Below are 18157 nucleotides of genomic sequence, written 5' to 3' on the forward strand. Positions count from 1 at the left end.
TTGGGGATTGAGGTAGATCTGTTGTAGGTCATGGGCCACCAGAGGAGGCAGAGTGTGAGGACAGCATGGAAGCCTGAAAACTGGCAGATGGATGAGATGCTGAGGGGACAGTGTCTGGACTGGACCTGGGAACAGGCTTGCTAGCTGGGTGGGAGAAGCATGTGTCAGGAAGAACGGTCACAGCAAAGCAGGAGGGCTCAGGGGAACATCCTTCCGGTTGGGAGCCCATAAACAAAGACCCCCAAGAGACTATGAGATGGACTTTGATGGACAGGCGTCCAGAGATGTGGGCTGGACTTTTGAACCCTTAAGCTTTCTCCCTGCTTTGGGAGGGAAACAAGACACAGGGCCAATCCCTCCCAAGCAGGAAGTGGCCCAGGATGGAGACTCCTTCAGTTTGCCAAGTTCAAGCTGATGGGAAGTGGTCTGTGTGCAGAGGTTGCAGAGTCTGCCTGCCCCTTACCTACCTTCATCCATGGACCCAGGAGGGTTCAGCTTGCAGTGCATGTGGCCTGAGATGACATTCCAAACTATTATCTCTCCGTCGTAACTGGAGGTGGCCAGAAGAAAAGGCGGGCACTGAGCCACGCAGAGGATGTCCTCTTTGTGCCCATGGTTCTAAGAAAGGACAGACAGAGCCGAGAAATCAGATCCCAAGTCACATATGGCAACTTTAGGGGTAATTTGATCCCTAAAATCAGAGGCACAGGAGTTCTCTGGGACCTCAACCTCGTCGTGTGAGACTCCCTTGTAGCATGAATCTTAAAAGGTCTTATTAATAAAAACAAACCTGGAGCTGGGTAATGGGGTGAATGCTGGGAGATCAGAGAAGCAGAACAGGCCACAGCCACCTCGCCTCGCCAATTCCTCAGCTGATCCTGTTTCCTCAGACTGGAAACTTCCGAGTCCTCATCCAAATGGATCTCAGCTGAACTGCTGCTCAAAAGCCTAAGAGCTTAACCAGCTCTAGTTCCTGGTCCTCACGCCTTATGTACCTTTCTGCTTCCTGTCGTCACTTCCTGGGATTAAAGGCACGTGTCACCATGCCTGGCTGTTTCCAGTGTGACATTGAACTCAGAGATCAAGATGGATCTCTGCCTTTGGAATGCTAGGATTAAAGGTGTATGTGTGTGTGTGCCACCATTTTCTGGTTTCTGTGTCTATCTGGTGGCTGTTCCGTTCTCTGACTCCAGGTAAGTTTATTACGGTGCACAATATTTTGGGGAACACAGTAGCACCACATTCTCTCTGTATGTCAACCACTGTGCTCCTTGCTGTGTTTCCCTGTCTGGCCCCCACCTCTAGGGCCCCGACTTCCTGAGGGAAGCAGTATGTCCTTACTTCACCCTCTACCAGCAGGTTGCTGACAAGGTATCCTCGGTGGGCCAAGAGAACAAAGCCACAGGCTAAGGAGGTCTGCTTTCCCACCAGCCAGAAACCCACATGCCAGAGTAGAGTGGCCCCCGGGGCTCCCGTCTGCGCTCCACTGAGGCGTAACTGTCAGCGGGAATTGAAGCTGTGTGCTTCTCTCGAAGGGAGGCGGTTGGCACGGGTGCCTCTGCTGAAGGTGAGAACCCCAAACTGGTGGGTGGAGACCAGTGTTGCAGCGCTCAAGGGCCCCTGGCCAGGAGCGGTTTGCATTTCTCGCGGTGAGCACTTACTATGTGACGACGGGAACTTGGTGTCACTCAGCCGTATTAAAATACCCTTCTATCCTAGTCCTCCTGGGCTTGCCACAGGGTGTCCCTTGAGGATGTGGCTTGATCGCCTAGGAGGCTCTGTCTGCTTGAACGCGGATTATCATGTGAGTCTTGGGAAAGAGAAGGCTGATGGCGCTCCCATGATCCTCTACTGCCAGATTCCCACTCCTACCCCACTATTCCACAACGTGTATTGAGCACTTGGGTCTGGGCTTTTCCCTGTCCTACCCCAACCATGGAACAAAGCTTTCTCTTCTATTCTTAGGCTGCGTGTTTGTGTCAAAACCCTAACCTGAGGTGATGGTATTTAGAGAGGTTATTGGCTTCAGATGAGCTCATGAGGATGTGGTCCCCATGTTGGGGTGAGTGTCCACATAAGAAGTGGAAGAGGCACACAGCTCTCTCTGTTGTGTGAGGGCACAGCGAAGAGATGCCGACAGCTGTCTATCCATAAGCCAGAAAGGGAGCCCTCACCAGAACCTGACCATGCTGGCGCCCCGACCTCAGGACCGGACCCAGGGAAATGGTTTTCTGCTGTTTAATCTTTGTAGCGCCCACACTCTGTTCAGGCAGCTCATTGGCACATTTTCCCTCCCACTTGTAACGAGCCAGCCAGTCCGATGCTCCACAGTCCTTCCCGACAACACATTTCTATGCTTCCACGCCATGCTCAGGCATCTCCTCTTGGTCCTCATGAAGATTATCTTTCCTTTCTGAAAAAACCCTCGTAATATTCCAGCCTCCCAGCTACGGCTACAGCAGAACCAGGAGCTCTTGAATCGTGATCACTTATTACTTATCATCGTTTCATTTCTTAGGTTCCATGCTTCCTAGCTCCTCCGTTGCTCGCCTGCCTGGGAGCATCTCACGAATCCTATTTGTCTTTTCTATGCCTACTAAGTGCATGAGCAGGCCAGTGCTCCATAAATATGTGTGCATGATGGAGGGCTAAATACATACACACTTCACTGAGCCAGGTGTGATATCCAAAGGCCATGGCTCCCCTGGGACCCTTGCATACCACTTTATTACTCCCTTTGATGCTCACTGAAGACAAGGCTGTGACAGAGCTTGCTCATCATTGCAACTCCCACAAACAACACCGGTCCCCAAGAGGCACTCAATGGATGCTGAATGAATGAAAACATGGTCACCGGGCAGTTATTATAAACTGGGCACTGGATAAGGTCTTTCAGACCGCAGCGGAGGACAGATAAGGGCTGGCTTAGTTACATGGATGTACTGGTTAGTTTTATGTCAATTTGACACAAGCTAGAGCCATGAGAGGAGGAAGCTTCAATTGAAAAAAGAAATGCCTCTACAAGTTCAGGTTGTCTGCAAGCTTGTGGGACATTTTCTTCATTAGTGATTGATGGGGGAGGGTCCAGCCCTCTGTGGGTGGCATCCTCCCTGGGCTGGTGGTCCTGGGTTCTATAAGAAAGCAGGCTGAGCAAGCCATGGGGAGCAAGCCAGTCAGCAGCCCCCTTACATGGCCTCCAGGTTCCTGCCCTGTGTGAGTTCCTGTCCTGACTTCCTTCAGTGATGAACGGGGATGTGTAAGCATAAGACAAATAAGCCCTTTCCCCCCACCCCAAGTTTCTTTGGTCATAGCATTTCATCACAGCAATAATGACCCTAACTGAGACAATGGAGTCTGTATTCTAGTGATATATGCCCTCGGGAATATTTGTAGGGCACATAAGGTAGGTGGGGCAGTGGCAGACGATTGGGCAGGGTGGCCTTGTTTTCTGTATGTCTGTCTTATTGCTTTGGCACCCAGACAGTTTTGAAGGAAGTCATTGGTCCCTGGGAAGCTGGAGAGAGCTGGGAACATTCTGATCCCTAGCAAGCATTGCAAGCTGTTCCCAGCTCTGGGCCTCTAACCAGCCACAGAGAGTCAGGAATGCCATGACACCACGAATACAATTCAGCTTACCAAGAAGCAGCAGGAAACGAACCTCCCCACACCTCCCCACCTGAGCTTCCTGCACATGGGGACTCCCCAGCCTCTTGGAGAGCAGCTTGGAACCTTGTCCTCTGGCCTTGCCCTACAACTTGAAAACTGGGGTCATCACCTTTCCCAGAGAGGAGGCAGTACACCTTAGTGCACCTTGTCCTACAGGGGCAGGAACCTTGCCATACATAGCAGAGGCTTCTGGGAAACTGAGCATGTGTGGCAGGCTAGCCCCTTGAGTGAAGGAGATCTTCACTGTGTGCTACCGTGTGCACTGAGGGCCAGGTAGTGGGCTGGGGCTCACCAGGTCATCCTGCCAGCGGGGTTGAGGCGTCCAGAAATGATGAAAATCACAAGGTATGTCCTGTATCCAAAGCCAAACAAGACACATTGTGTGAGCCATACAATGAACTGCCAACACACACACAACTTCAGAGAGAAGGTGTTGGCACATTTCATAACCCTACCCCTCACCCCGCCACAGATGCAAATTTTTGAAATGTCAAAGCAAATTCCCCAAGTGCCAGTGGGAAGAAAAAGCAATCCACTCCTGACGTCTGGGTGATTGCATTTCAGCAAATCATATGCCAACTGACAAGCTCTTCTTGGATCCACTGCATAACTTTGCCTTCATAATAAGACCCAGAGCCGTTTCATGGGCTAAACCCAAAGCCATCAGCCTCGAAAGCTGTAATACCAAAGGACAAATTCAGTGCTGAAACTTCCCAGGTATTCATCTCTCAAATCACTCTCAGGATGCAAGGCTTAGGCTGTGAAATATAGTGAACTTTCAAATGAATAAGGAGACCGGACAGAGTTTAAATGCATTCAGAAATCCAGGACCGCCTAGCATAGCAAGCAGGCTAATAAAATGTCATAGGTAGATTTAAAACTTAGTTTTGGGCAGTACTTTAAACTTCGGTCTCTTAAGCCTCTCTATAAAGAGGGATTTTGTGTCCGTAGAAATGCCTATGGGGGAACTTTCATTTCCTCTTCTTGGTTGAAGAGGCTCTAGGATGCATTAAAAACAGGCCCGGCGGAAGGAAGAAGTAAAAACCAGCCTTCCCCTAAGACCTCTGTCTTTGCAAGCAGGCTGGGGAACCCCTGGGGCTGGGGAGGAGGAGCCGAGGAGGAGATGTGGGTGGGGAAGCAGGAGAAAGTGTGAGTCATGGGTGGAACTCAAGACCTGTGCAGGTACCCCAGACAGCTTTCTAGCTAGAACATCCTCTCAGGGAGAACACTGGGAAGATACTGGGGGTGGGGGAGGGGCGGGGGTAGGGGAGGGAGGGGTGGGGAAGGGGATCTTTCAAAAGAAATGAAGGGAGGAAAGGATAAGGAGAAATAAAGAGGGAATCCTGTGTGTGTCACAAAAGCATGCTCAAATCCACTCTTTTTTTTTTTTGGGGGGGGGGGGGTTCCAAGACAGGGTTTCTCTGTAGCTTTGGAGCCTGTCCTGGACTAGCTCTGTAGACCAGGCTGGCCTCGAACTCACAGAGATCCACCTGCCTCTGCCTCCCAAGTGCTAGGATTACAGGCAGGCGCTTATCTACTCTTAAAGGAGAGGCAGGGCGCTGGAGGGACGGCTCAGAGGTTAAGAGCACTCACTGGCTGCTCTTCCAGAGGGCCTGAGGTCGGTTCTCAGCACCCAAGCCAGGCAACTCACAACTGTCTCTAACTCCAGCTCTCGGGAGCCAATGCCTCTGGCCTCTGTGGACACCTGCACTCACATGCATATATCCACATATGGACACACCCACACATAATTAAAAATAATAAAAACACACTAAAAAAATGAGAGGGAGGGAGGAGGGTCAACCCGAGAGGAGGGCCAGCCCCAGAGGAGGGCTTTTGAAATGTCTTCATTTGTTGCATTTTACTTACAAAATATACATTTATTCTTCTGTCCCATCCAACGGCTATGACACACCTTAGACAAGAACAAATGTTACATCTTAACACTTCAACTTCTGTTTGTTTGCTTTTATATAGAATTAGCTTGGTGGTTTAACTCTGCCCTATCCACACGATCAGTGAAAAGATAGGAGCTTTTTCCAGTGCTTATGGAGAACAATGGGAAATGCAATTTGATAAATCAGGGTCGGTTGTTAAGCATCAGGACTCAGAAGCAGGCCATCCCGTAATTTCTGAGGTCTACAGACTCCCTGTGAGCAGCTGAGTTTCTGGGAATGACTTGATCTTTAGAGCATGTCTGACATGACCCCTGACCCCAGGCAAGGCTAGTCACAGACATAACCCAAGGATTGTCTCACTGTCTTAGTGTTCAGGAAGGAATTACTGTGTTTTTATTCTTTGATTTATGGTGGTTGAAGTTATTTGCTCCACTCTCTGATTTGTTACTTTGAATTTTAAAAATTTTCATTACTTCTATTATTGTTTATTTTAGGGATATGGGGTGTTATGCCTGCATCTACGTATGTACACCACATGTATCTCTGGTGCCCATGGAGCCCAGAACTGGGTCCTCGGCAAGAACAGTCTGTGCTCCTAACTGCTGAGCCTCTGGGCTCACACAGTGGCCACCACACCCTGCCCATCACTCAGTGGTCCTCACAGTGAAGAGCACTGAGTGTCCTTGCAGAGGACCCAGTTTTGGTTCCCAGCACTGCTGTCAGGTGGGTCCCAACTGTCCGCAGCTCCAGTTCCAGGGCATCTGTCTTATGCCCTCTGACTTCCACGGACACCTGCACACATGAGGTACATATAAACTCATGCAGGCATGCATACACATGCATGATAAATAAGTCTCTAAAAAGGAAAAAAAGAGGTGGGTCTTCATTGGAGGAAGTGACCCACTGGGGTTTGCCTTGTGTCTGGCTTTTGCGTCTGTCTCCCTTCTCTTCTGAGTTGTCCTGACAGGAGCATCCCTCCTCTCTTGTTGCCTGTCTACCATGATGTTTCCACCTTGCCGCAGACCTCAGCTGTTGGGGGACTGAGACTCCAGAAACTATGGGACAAAATCCCCCTCCTCTATCACAGGTATTTTTTTTCCCACAGTGATGAAAAGCTAACTAACACAACTATTTTTTTTCCCCAACTAAGATAGGGAAATTTTTTCCATTTAAATATAACTCAGTGTTATATATGAAACTCACCTGTTTTGATTCACCTCCATGTAGGTACAATCACAGACCTCACTTCGGTTTTCATCTAGAAATACATTATCATCTTAGTCAAACATTTTTCTGGATTAACTCTTGCTTGATTCAGCTTTCGTACACTGTCCTCATCTGCCCGATGACCAGAAGAGACTCTTTGTCATCTACTTTCTGGTTTTCAGCACAGGGTCAAGTGTCTCCTGATCATTAGAGCGCCATTCACTTATGGCCACCCTTCCCTGCTTGATTCTGCCCCGATCGCCTACAGAAGAGGTTCTCCTGATCCGACCCAATTGCACTTGACACTGGGTGAGTGACTAGGCAGATGGTCATGTGGAGGTCAAAGCAGATTCAGGAATGGGGCTCGTCAATTTCGCTTTACTTCTTTCACCTTGACTTTATTTATTCCTCTTTAATACTTGAAGAATGTGCATCTTATGTGCTCCATTAGCATTTTACAGGCCAGAATCAGGGATTTTTTTTTAAACCAAGAATAGACATAGCATATGAATGAATGAGTAGCCTTGGGCTGGTTTAGGAAACATGTAAGAGACTGGCGTTTAATTTCTGTGATTGTGTCCCCATGAAATGCAAGCTCAGAAACATTAAAGAACGTGGAATAGAGAGAAGGGGATGTGGAGATGTCCCACACGTCGTAGGCTCTGTCTGTCTCACTGGGTCAATGCCCTGTTGTGCATCAGTGTGTCACGGGGAGCATTGCTGGAGTCGCCCACCCTCACTTGCCGTGCCGAAGCGTGTGGAGACAGTGTCCGCTGTTGTAGCTCCATATCTTCAGACAGCCGTCTCTGCCCCCAGTCACGAGCCTAGGAAACAGATTGTCCCGCCAGGGTGACATGACCCAGGTCACCCTGCTGAAAGGTTCATGATGCTGGAGGAAGGGTGTACCTTCTTCCGCTGGAGTCAAAGGTCAGGCAGGTGACACCCGCATTGCCATGAGTCCCAATAAATTCAGACACCTGTCTTCCTGTCTCAAAGTCCCACACTTTCACTACCTGTATAGAAAGTTGAAGGAAAGATGGCTTAGAGACAATGGCTATGAAATCAAAGGAAATTTGCATTTAGAGGTCTGGGGACATAAATGTTAAAGAGGACAGTTTAGAGGAGCTGGAGAGATGGCTCTGAGGATGAGGGATTCAGCTCCCAGCACCCACATGGCAGCTCACGACCATCTCTAACTCCAGTTCCAGGGGATCCAGCGCCCTCTTCTGGCCTCTGCAGACAGTACACAGTACATACATGGTACACAGACGTACATGCAGGCAAAACACCCAAACACAACAAATAAAAATAAATGCTTACCTAGAAAGTGTCTGTACTTCCACACAAGTGGCTTACTTGAGTGTATTCATTTGATAGCACAGCCATAGTAAATTGCCATGACTATATCACTTCAACAACGGCAATGCTTGGTTTCACAGTCTGGAGGGTCAATGCCCAGAGTCAAGGTGTTGGTGGGTGTTATAGAGTTAACTGTCAACTTGACACAATCTGGACTCACCAGGGCAGGGAGTCTCAGTGAGGGACTGTCTAGATTAGGCTGGCCCTTAAGCTTGGGTTAACTGAGGTAGGATATGCCTGTCCTGAATGTGAGAGGCACAGTTTTTAGCATTGGTCCTGAACCGAGTGAAGAGCTAGACTCATGCTTCTGAACTGTGGATGCGATATGACCTAGGCTCACACTTCTGGACTGCGGATAAAATGTGACCTAGGCTCATACTTCTGGACTGCGGATAAAATGTGACCTAGGCTCACACTTCCGGACTGTGGATGCAGTGTGATCTGAGCTCACACTTCCGGACTGTGGATGCAGTGTGATCTGAGTTCACACTTCCGGACTGTGGATAATGCAGTGTGATCTGAGTTCACACTTCTGGGCTGTGGATGCAGTGTGATCTGAGTTCACACTTCCAGACTGTGGATGATGCAGTGTGATCTGAGCTCACACTTCCGGGCTGGGGATGATGCAGTGTGATCTGAGTTCACACTTCCGGACTGTGGATAATGCAGTGTGATCTGAGTTCACACTTCCGGACTGTGGATGCAGTGTGATCTGAGTTCACACTTCTGGACTGTGGATGATGCAGTGTGATCTGAGTTCACACTTCTGGACTGTGGATGATGCAGTGTGATCTGAGCTCACACTTCCGGACTGTGGATGATGCAGTGTGATCTGAGCTCACACTTCCGGACTGTGGATGATGCAGTGTGATCTGAGTTCACACTTCCGGGCTGGGGATGCAGTGTGATCTGAGCTCACACTTCCGGACTGTGGATGATGCAGTGTGATCTGAGCTCACACTTCCAGACTGTGGATGATGCAGTGTGATCTGAGTTCACACTTCCGGGCTGGGGATGCAGTGTGATCTGAGCTCACACTTCTGGGCTGGGGATGCAGTGTGATCTGAGTTCACACTTCTGGGCTGGGGATGCAGTGTGATCTGAGTTCACACTTCCAGACTGTGGATGATGCAGTGTGATCTGAGTTCACACTTCCGGACTGTGGATGATGCAGTGTGATCTGAGCTCACACTTCCGGACTGTGGATGATGCAGTGTGATCTGAGTTCACACTTCCAGGCTGTGGATGCAGTGTGATCTGAGTTCACACTTCCAGACTGTGGATGATGCAGTGTGATCTGAGCTCACACTTCCGGACTGTGGATGATGCAGTGTGATCTGAGTTCACACTTCCAGACTGTGGATGCAGTGTGACCAGTTGTCTGCAGCTTCTGCTGCAATGACTTCCTGGCAGCAATGGGCTGTAACTTGGAATGTTAACTTAAAATAAACCCCCTGTCCCTGACGTTGCATTTGTCAGGGTGTTTTATTTAAGCCACTGGAAAAGAAACCGTGACAGTGGCGTTCGTTTCCTGCCCCTTCTAAACTTCCAGTCTTAAGAATGTCAGCACACACGGTTGTTCTTGCAGTTAGTCTCCCTCAGGCCCGTCCTTCGAGCAGGCTTTGAATGAGAGCCCTCCTCCCGGGAGTCCAATGTCCTCTCTCTCAATGGCTGAAGTCAGTCCCCACCGCAGGGGGGGTTTATCTGAGGTAGGCTTAGAGCCCGCTCTCAAAGTCCTCTGAGCAGACAGTGGATTAGAGTTTCAACCAATTCTTGAGAAGTATTTGCTTTACAACATACAAGATAATCACAAGGATATAGTACTCTCAGGATGGATGTTCCTTCCTAACAACTCGTGCTGGGAGCCACTGGGGAGACAGGAGGCTCTTCCACTTGATTCTAAGCAAAGACTGTCCAAACAATGCAGGATCATTAACAGAGCAGAACTGAACGTTCATCCCTCTGTTGACTTCCAGGAACAGAATGTCAGCAGAACACACAGCTCAGCTTTAATGGGAAGATGGGGGGCGGGGGCAGGCTACCTCACAAACATGTCGTTGCTAAGATATCAGGAATGGGTACTTACGGATGCTTCGCAGCAGCTGACCACATGCCTGAAGGCTGGGTTGTACCTGCAGCAGACCACGGGCTCTTGGTGGGAACGCACTAGGTGGGGTTCTGGGTCAGATCTTGTTCATGAAAAACAGAGACAACGGACAGCTGAGGCGATGACAGGCCAGGGATACCTGGAGGGGACTGTTGCTTCGTTACACAGTGGCCAGCAGGAGAGGCTGGGGCTCAAGTGACAGGTCTAGAAACCTGGGGAAACGGCCTGACTGCTCAAAACCCCACTTTCTAGCCTGCAGTATAGGGGTCGTAACGCCTGCTCTAAATCATGGGAACAGGGGGTGCTGGCTGGTTTTTATGTCAACGAGACACAGGCTAGAGTCATCACAGAGGAAGGAGCCTCAACTGAGAAAATGCCTCCATAAGATCCGGCTGTCGGCAAGCCTGTAGGGCATTTTCTTCATTAGTGATCGATGGGGGAGGGCCCAGCCCACTGTGGGTGGTGCCGTCCCTGGGCAAGTGGTCCTGGGTTCTATAAGAAAGCAGGCTGAGCAAGTCACGAGAAACAAGCCAGTAAGCAGCCCCCTTCCATGGCCTCTGCATCAGCTCCTGCCTGCAGGTTCCTGCCCTGCGTGAGTTCCTGTCCTGACTTCCTTCAGCGGTAAACAGTGAGGTGGAAGCATAAGCCAGATACACCCTTCCCTCCCCAGACTGCTCTGGTCATGGTGTTTCATCACAGCAATAATAACCCTGACTGGGACACAGGGACTAAATAGGAAGAGATACGGGCATCTTCTTAGAGCGGCACACGTATGTATGATAAGGCACGGTCAGAACACCTGTGACTGACACATGATGAGTTATAATGACTGCGAAAGAAGAAAACGGAGAGCATGCACTTCCGACTGGTTGATTGATTGATTGATCGATCGATCGAGACTGGTTCTCCTGTAGCGTAGGCTGTCCTCAAACTCAAGATCGCTTTGACTCTGTCTCCTGAGCAATAACAGGACCATAGGTGTGTGCCAACACAAGGGGCTATGCAGGAGTGGGATTTGATGACTCAGAATCATCTAGAGTGCTGAGAATTTAGATTTTTCTCCTAAACAAACAAATTAGCACACTATGAACCCTTGTGCCCGGAAAGTGACACTTCTCAATTGCCACAGGGACGAGGCCAAGCAGGTCCCAGCCGGCCCTGTGCTGACTCCGTGGGTGCCCAGGTGTGAAGGGCACAGCAGAGCAAACAGAGCCTGGTTCCATACGCTGCCTCCGGGAGGCCAGCACTGCACAGCAGCTCATGCCCCTGTGGCCGGATTTCCTCATCTGCAAAACACAATCTCTTATGGAAGTGTGAGGAATAATTATGAGGAAATGGATATACATGTTGGCATGCAGTGGATGTAACACCGAACGCTAACCCTGTGTGCGGTCTCCCTGCCACGTCCGCCCCTCTTCATGGCACTTCTGCGGGGAAGCCTCCGGTGGGCCGCAGGAGAAAGGCAGAGCCTCCCACTGATCTGAAGCCTCACCCAGGCGTGATGCTCAGACTTCTCTCCAAGAAAGAGCAGCCTGTCCTGGGGCTTTAGGAGGTGTGTGGGAGGGGGTGGGAGGTGGGGGAGATGGTCCAGGCAGAAGGAGGCAGGAAGTCTCCAGAAGGGAGGTACAAAGGGAAAGGCAGGAAAACTCTGGGTCTGGTGGCGGGTCCGAACCCTTTCCCAGGTGCGGGGGGGTGGGGGGGTGAGGGGTGGGGGTGGTGGGGTGGAGGGATGGGAAAACGGATGTTAGGGGGAGCATATGCAAATGAGGGTTAGGTAACTCTGGGTTGCACGGCTCCTGAGTGACATCGGGGATGGGGTGGGCTGGGACGGGGGACAGGATCTGGCAGCTCAGTGTTAGCACCAGAGACTGAGATTGTGTTGGCCATGAAGCACTGTCCCATCATTGCATTGCAAAAGAAATCAGCCACGTGGGCTGTGTGTGCTGCACGGTTCTGCCATGCAGAACCAACAGCAGTTTGACTGGCAGAGGCTTCCCCTTTGAGCGGGCTGTTTTGGCTGGGCCCATCATTTAGCAGGGGCTCTGTTTGAGTTTTCTGAGCCATCCTCGCAGGCCGCATGGCTTCACCGAGGTCAGGAAGGGAGTGGGTGGCCAAGGCCAAGGCTGCATGCGGTGCCGTGAAATGTGCTTGCTTTTCCATGAAGTTAATTAAAAAAAAAAAAAGGGTTTAATTATGTGTACGTGCGTATCTGTGTGTGGGCTCATGCACATGAGTACAGATGCCTGTAGGGGCCAGAGGTATCAAGTCCTCTAGGACTGGAGTGACAAGCAGTTGTGAACCACCGGATGTGGGTACTAGAAACTGAGCTTGAGTCCTTTGTAAGAGCAGTGCATCCTCTTGGCCACTGAGCCTTGAAATTTACTCTTTTTTGTTTTTGATTGTTTTTTTGTTTTTGTTTGAGACAGGGTTTCTCTGTGTAGTTTTGGTGCCTGTCCTGGATCTCACTCTATAGACCAGGCTGACCTTGAACTCACAGAGATCCGCCTGGCTCTGCCTCCCGAGTGCTGGGATTAAAGGCGTGCGCCACAGCCTTTGAAATTAACTCTTAACATGCAGTTTGATCTTTGAGTACAACAAATGGATTAAGAGCTGCAACTCCCAACTCCCCCAACTCCCTGCCTATGTTCACAAATCAAGAGGAACCATGGGGAGGGTAAAGGTCTTGATTTGGGGCACAGGAAGCCAGTCACCATTGTGAGACAGTTTCCGAAACACACAGGCTATGGCAGTCACTGTACAGATTTTCTGCATCCTTGTCTGGGGCCGTGTATTCTGGCTTTGGAGTCTCAGAACTGCTGAACGCTGGTCAAAACAAAACAGAACTGTGGTGGGGAGGAGGGATGTATGCTGTGAAGCCAGGAGGAGTAACTGGGGATTAAGTGGCCCCTGTGGGGCTGGAGAGATGGCTCGGAGGTTTAAAGCACTGGCTGTCCTTCCAGAGGACCTGGGTTTGATGCCCAGCATCCACATAAAATTAACAAATAGAAGAAGAGCGGGCCACACTTGAACTAGGCTGGCTGTCATGAGGTCCATGCTTTGGGGTTACCGAGAGCCTTGCAGCTCTCAAAGCATATGCCAAGCACCCCACCACTCGTGGTGGCAGGGCAGGGGGCAACTCCTTTCCCACAGAAGGGCGTGGCCTGTTCCATAGCCTCTGGGCCTCTTAGGGCATGGAGGATGCTTCCTTGCGGGCTGTGGGAACGGGTATCAGGAAGTTCATTTCCTCTTGTCTGAGGCTTTGTTTTAAATTAATTAACTACTAATTAATTAAATGTGTATGCGTGTTTTGGCTGCATGCATGTATGCATGTACACCACACAGGTGCCTCATGTTTGCAGACGTCAGAAGAGGATCCCGTGGAACTGGAGTTATAGATGGCTGTCAGTCACCATGTGGGTGCTGGAAACTTAACCTGGGTCCTCTGCAAGAGCAGCCGGTGCTCTGAACCCTTGAACCATCTCTCCAGCCCCTTGGTTTGTTTGCTAAAAAATACAAAATATTTTGGTTCCCCTGCCCCAGCTCCCCCCAGCTCTTCCCCACTGTCTCCCACCTCCTCCCCACCTCCTCCCCATCTCCTCCCCATCTCCTCCCCCCTCCTCCCCCCTCCTCCCCACCTCCTCTCCCCTCCTCCTCTCCACCTCCTCTCCACCTCCCCCCCTCCTCCTCCCCACCTCCTCTCCATCTCCTCCCCATCTCCTCCCCACCTCCTCTCCATCTCCTCCCCATCTCCTCCTCCCTCCTCCCCCCTCCTCTCCATCTCCTCCCCATCTCCTCCTCATCTCCTCTCCATCTCCTCCCCATCTCCTCCCCCCTCCTCTCCATCTCCTCCCCATCTCCTCCTCCCTCCTCCCCCCTCCTCTCCATCTCCTCCCCATCTCCTCCCCATCTCCTCCCCCCTCCTCCCCATCTCCTCCCCACCTCCTCCCCATCTCCTCCCCATCTCCTCTCCATCTCCTCCCCATCTCCTCCCCATCTCCTCCCCATCTCCTCTCCATCTCCTCCCCATCTCCTCCCCCCTCCTCCCCCCTCCTCCCCATCTCCTCCCCCCTCCTCCCCATCTCCTCCCCACCTCCTCCCCATCTCCTCCCCATCTCCTCTCCATCTCCTCCCCATCTCCTCCCCATCTCCTCTCCATCTCCTCCCCATCTCCTCCCCATCTCCTCCCCATCTCCTCTCCATCTCCTCCCCACCTCCTCCCCACCTCCTCCCCATCTCCTCTCCATCTCCTCCCCATCTCCTCCCCACCTCCTCCCCATCTCCTCCCCATCTCCTCCCCCCTCCTCTCCTCCTCCTCCCCCCTCCTCTCCACCTCCTCTCCACCTCCTCCCCATCTCCTCCCCATCTCCTCCCCATCTCCTCCCCCCTCCTCCCCATCTCCTCCCCATCTCCTCCCCCCTCCTCCCCATCTCCTCCCCATCTCCTCCCCATCTCCTCCCCATCTCCTCCCCACCTCCTCCCCATCTCCTCCCCATCTCCTCCCCACCTCCTCCCCCCTCCTCCCCATCTCCTCCTCCCTCCTCCCCATCTCCTCCCCACCTCCTCCCCATCTCCTCCCCACCTCCTCCCCACCTCCTCCCCATCTCCTCCCCCCTCCTCCCCATCTCCTCCCCCCTCCTCTCCATCTCCTCCCCATCTCCTCTCCATCTCCTCCCCCCTCCTCTCCATCTCCTCCCCATCTCCTCCCCCCTCCTCTCCACCTCCTCCCCATCTCCTCCCCATCTCCTCCCCATCTCCTCCCCATCTCCTCTCCATCTCCTCCCCCTCCTCTCCATCTCCTCCCCACCTCCTCCCCATCTCCTCCCCATCTCCTCCCCACCTCCTCCCCCCCTCCTCCCCATCTCCTCCCCACCTCCTCCCCCCCTCCTCCCCATCTCCTCCCCATCTCCTCCCCATCTCCTCCCCACCTCCTCTCCATCTCCTCCCCCCTCCTCTCCATCTCCTCCCCCCTCCTCTCCATCTCCTTCCCATCTCCTCTCCATCTCCTCCCCCCTCCTCTCCATCTCCTCCCCCCTCCTCTCCATCTCCTCCCCCCTCCTCTCCATCTCCTCCCCATCTCCTCCTCCCTCCTCCCCATCTCCTCCCCATCTCCTCCCCATCTCCTCTCCATCTCCTCCCCCCTCCTCTCCATCTCCTCCCCCCTCCTCTCCATCTCCTCCCCCCCTCCTCCCCATCTCCTCCCCATCTCCTCTCCATCTCCTCCCCCCTCCTCTCCATCTCCTCCCCCCCTCCTCCCCATCTCCTCCCCATCTCCTCCCCACCTCCTCCCCCCTCCTCCCCCCTCCTCCCCATCTCCTCTCGATCTCCTCCCCATCTCCTCCCCCCTCCTCTCCTCCTCCTCCCCATCTCCTCCCCACCTCCTCCCCATCTCCTCCCCCCTCCTCTCCACCTCCTCTCCACCTCCTCTCCATCTCCTCCCCATCTCCTCCCCATCTCCTCCCCCCTCCTCCCCATCTCCTCCCCATCTCCTCCCCCCTCCTCCCCATCTCCTCCCCATCTCCTCCCCATCTCCTCCCCCCTCCTCCCCATCTCCTCCCCATCTCCTCCCCATCTCCTCCCCATCTCCTCCCCATCTCCTCCCCATCTCCTCCCCATCTCCTCCCCATCTCCTCCCCCCTCCTCCCCATCTCCTCCCCATCTCCTCCCCATCTCCTCCCCCCTCCTCCCCCCTCCTCCCCATCTCCTCCCCACCTCCTCCCCATCTCTTCCCCCCTCCTCCCCCCTCCTCTCCATCTCCTCCCCCCTCCTCTCCATCTCCTCTCCATCTCCTCTCCATCTCCTCCCCATCTCCTCCCCATCTCCTCCCCATCTCCTCTCCTCCTCCTCCCCCCTCCTCTCCTCCTCCTCCCCATCTCCTCCCCACCTCCTCCCCCCTCCTCCTCCCCACCTCCTCTCCACCTCCTCCCCACCTCCTCTCCATCTCCTCCCCATCTCCTCTCTACCTCCTCCCCATCTCCTCTCCCCCTCCTCCCCATCTCCTCCCACCTCCTCCCCCCTCCTCTCCTCCTCCTCCCCCCTCCTCTCCATCTCCTCCCCATCTCCTCCCATCTCCTCCCCATCTCCTCCCCATCTCCTCCCCATCTCCTCTCCCCCTCCTCCCCATCTCCTCTCCCCCTCCTCCCCATCTTCTCTCCACCTCCTCCCAGCTCCTCCCACCTCCCCACCCACCCAAATCCACATCCTTTCCAACTCTCTCATTAGAAAACAAACAGGCATCTAAAAAATTAAACAAACAAATTTGAATGGGACAAAACTAAAATCAAACTTGAGTAGGACAAAGCAAGCAAACAAACAGAAAAACAGAGAGCCAAAGACAAAGCACAAGAAACATATGTATGTAGAGACACACAAATCGGCACACAGAAATCCCCTAAAGACACAAAACGTTCCGTGAGATGGAACCCATCTCCGACACTGCTCAGTGGCCAGGAAACTGAGACTAGGGACCTGGGGGGAAATTACCACTGTCCTGCTAAAATACCATAGCAACAGAATGTCTCCTAAACAATCCTGCAATGCTCGTAGATCAGAAGCTTGTTCCTGCAGCAGATGGGAGTCAGTGCAGGGGCCACAGCTGGACCGTGCGCAGAGAGTGAGAGGCCTTGGATCACCCCTCAGTGGGAAGTCTCCATCAAACCCCTCCCCTCACAGCTCAAGGAACCCCGTGGAAGAGGAGGCAGAAAGAGTGTAAGAGCCAGAGAGGATGGAGAACACCCAGGAAACACGGCCTTCTAAGCACGTCAGGACTGAGGCACACGTGAACTCACAGACGGGGGCAGCATGCACAGGACCTGCACGGGTCTGGGCCTGACGGGATCCCAGTGCTGAGGGCGGAGGTGGACACAAGCCCACATCCCTCACCCAGAAGCTCTCTCCTATTGACAACCAAATGAAAACCTAGTTTTCTCTAAGGGAGTTTCACTTGGTATATGAACCACTCTTAGGGCTGGGCGGGCCCCACCCACGGCCAGCAGAAGATGGCCGACACAAAACACACTCAATGGCGTCTGTGGAGGTTCTTTGTCTCATAATACTTTGTCTGGGCATTTTTCTTTTCTTTCTTTCTTCTTACCCTACAGGCCTTTTGCTTATATTTTATAGTTTCTATTTTGTTGTTGTTGTTGTTTCTAGGGGATTTCTGTGTGAGTCAACTTGTGTGTCTCTACGTCTATATGCGTTTCCTGTGCTTTTTCCTTGTTTTGCTTTTTAATGTATAGCTTCCTCTCCCCTTCGATTCATTTCAGCAGGGGGTGGGTGCCCAGAGAAGCCAGAAGCCTGCCCTCCCCCAGAGGCAGGATGTCTCTCTTTTGCTCCTGGCTCCCATGCACCCTGGTGATCCCTTCCCAGCTCCTGGCTCCCTAATTACTCATCTACAAAGGTTTGGACTAGATGACCCCTGTACACCGGATGCTACTGTGACAGCAGAAAGGCTTAGTTCTGGCCGGGCAGAGTCGGGCAAGGACCTGGAGCCAGCAGATGTCAGTGTGCGATGTCCTCTCCGAGGGTAAGACCAGCCAGGGACAGCCCAGGCAGGGCAGAAATGGAAGAGAAGGCAGGGGACCACAGATTCTTTGTCAAGGAGGCAATGGTGTCATAGCTGGGGGCTGGAGTGGGGTGTGGGGGTCTCAAGGAATCTAGGACACACGTGGGATCGAGGAGACTCCACTCTCAGGGCATGACAGGCTCCGGCACTGGGGAAGAGAATCCTCGGAGGTCCCCGTTCCAGCTCTGTCTTGTCACTGGGTGTGTGTGCTCCGTGTATGGCTAGCTTGTTTTATGAATAGGGGTTCTAAGACGTGGGGCAGGGCAGAAGCGATGGCCCTGTGGGAATGCCAGACCCCCAGATCTCTGCTCAGCTTCTGCCTTTGGGTCTGGCTTCTGCTCCCATATAATGAATCTTTAA

At 52.6% G+C, this 18157-nt stretch overlaps 1 protein-coding gene across 2 annotated transcripts in view; it reads right to left on the reverse strand.

Moving 5' to 3' along the window:
- Positions 1–18157, reverse strand: part of LOC102904556 (cilia- and flagella-associated protein 337-like) — a 134320-nt gene that overhangs the window by 22115 nt on the left and 94048 nt on the right. For both annotated transcript variants that reach the window (XM_076560146.1, XM_076560147.1), the window contains 7 exons: positions 10216–10318; positions 7677–7783; positions 7515–7594; positions 6768–6822; positions 5536–5581; positions 3959–4018; positions 468–618 (listed from right to left, as the gene is read on the reverse strand). In XM_076560146.1, coding sequence (XP_076416261.1) covers positions 468–618; positions 3959–4018; positions 5536–5581; positions 6768–6822; positions 7515–7594; positions 7677–7783; positions 10216–10318 — 602 coding nt within the window. The remainder of the gene's footprint in view (positions 1–467; positions 619–3958; positions 4019–5535; positions 5582–6767; positions 6823–7514; positions 7595–7676; positions 7784–10215; positions 10319–18157) is intronic.

The sequence above is a fragment of the Peromyscus maniculatus genome, chromosome 23 (assembly GCF_049852395.1).
Source record: "Peromyscus maniculatus bairdii isolate BWxNUB_F1_BW_parent chromosome 23, HU_Pman_BW_mat_3.1, whole genome shotgun sequence".
NCBI lineage: Eukaryota > Metazoa > Chordata > Mammalia > Rodentia > Cricetidae > Peromyscus > Peromyscus maniculatus.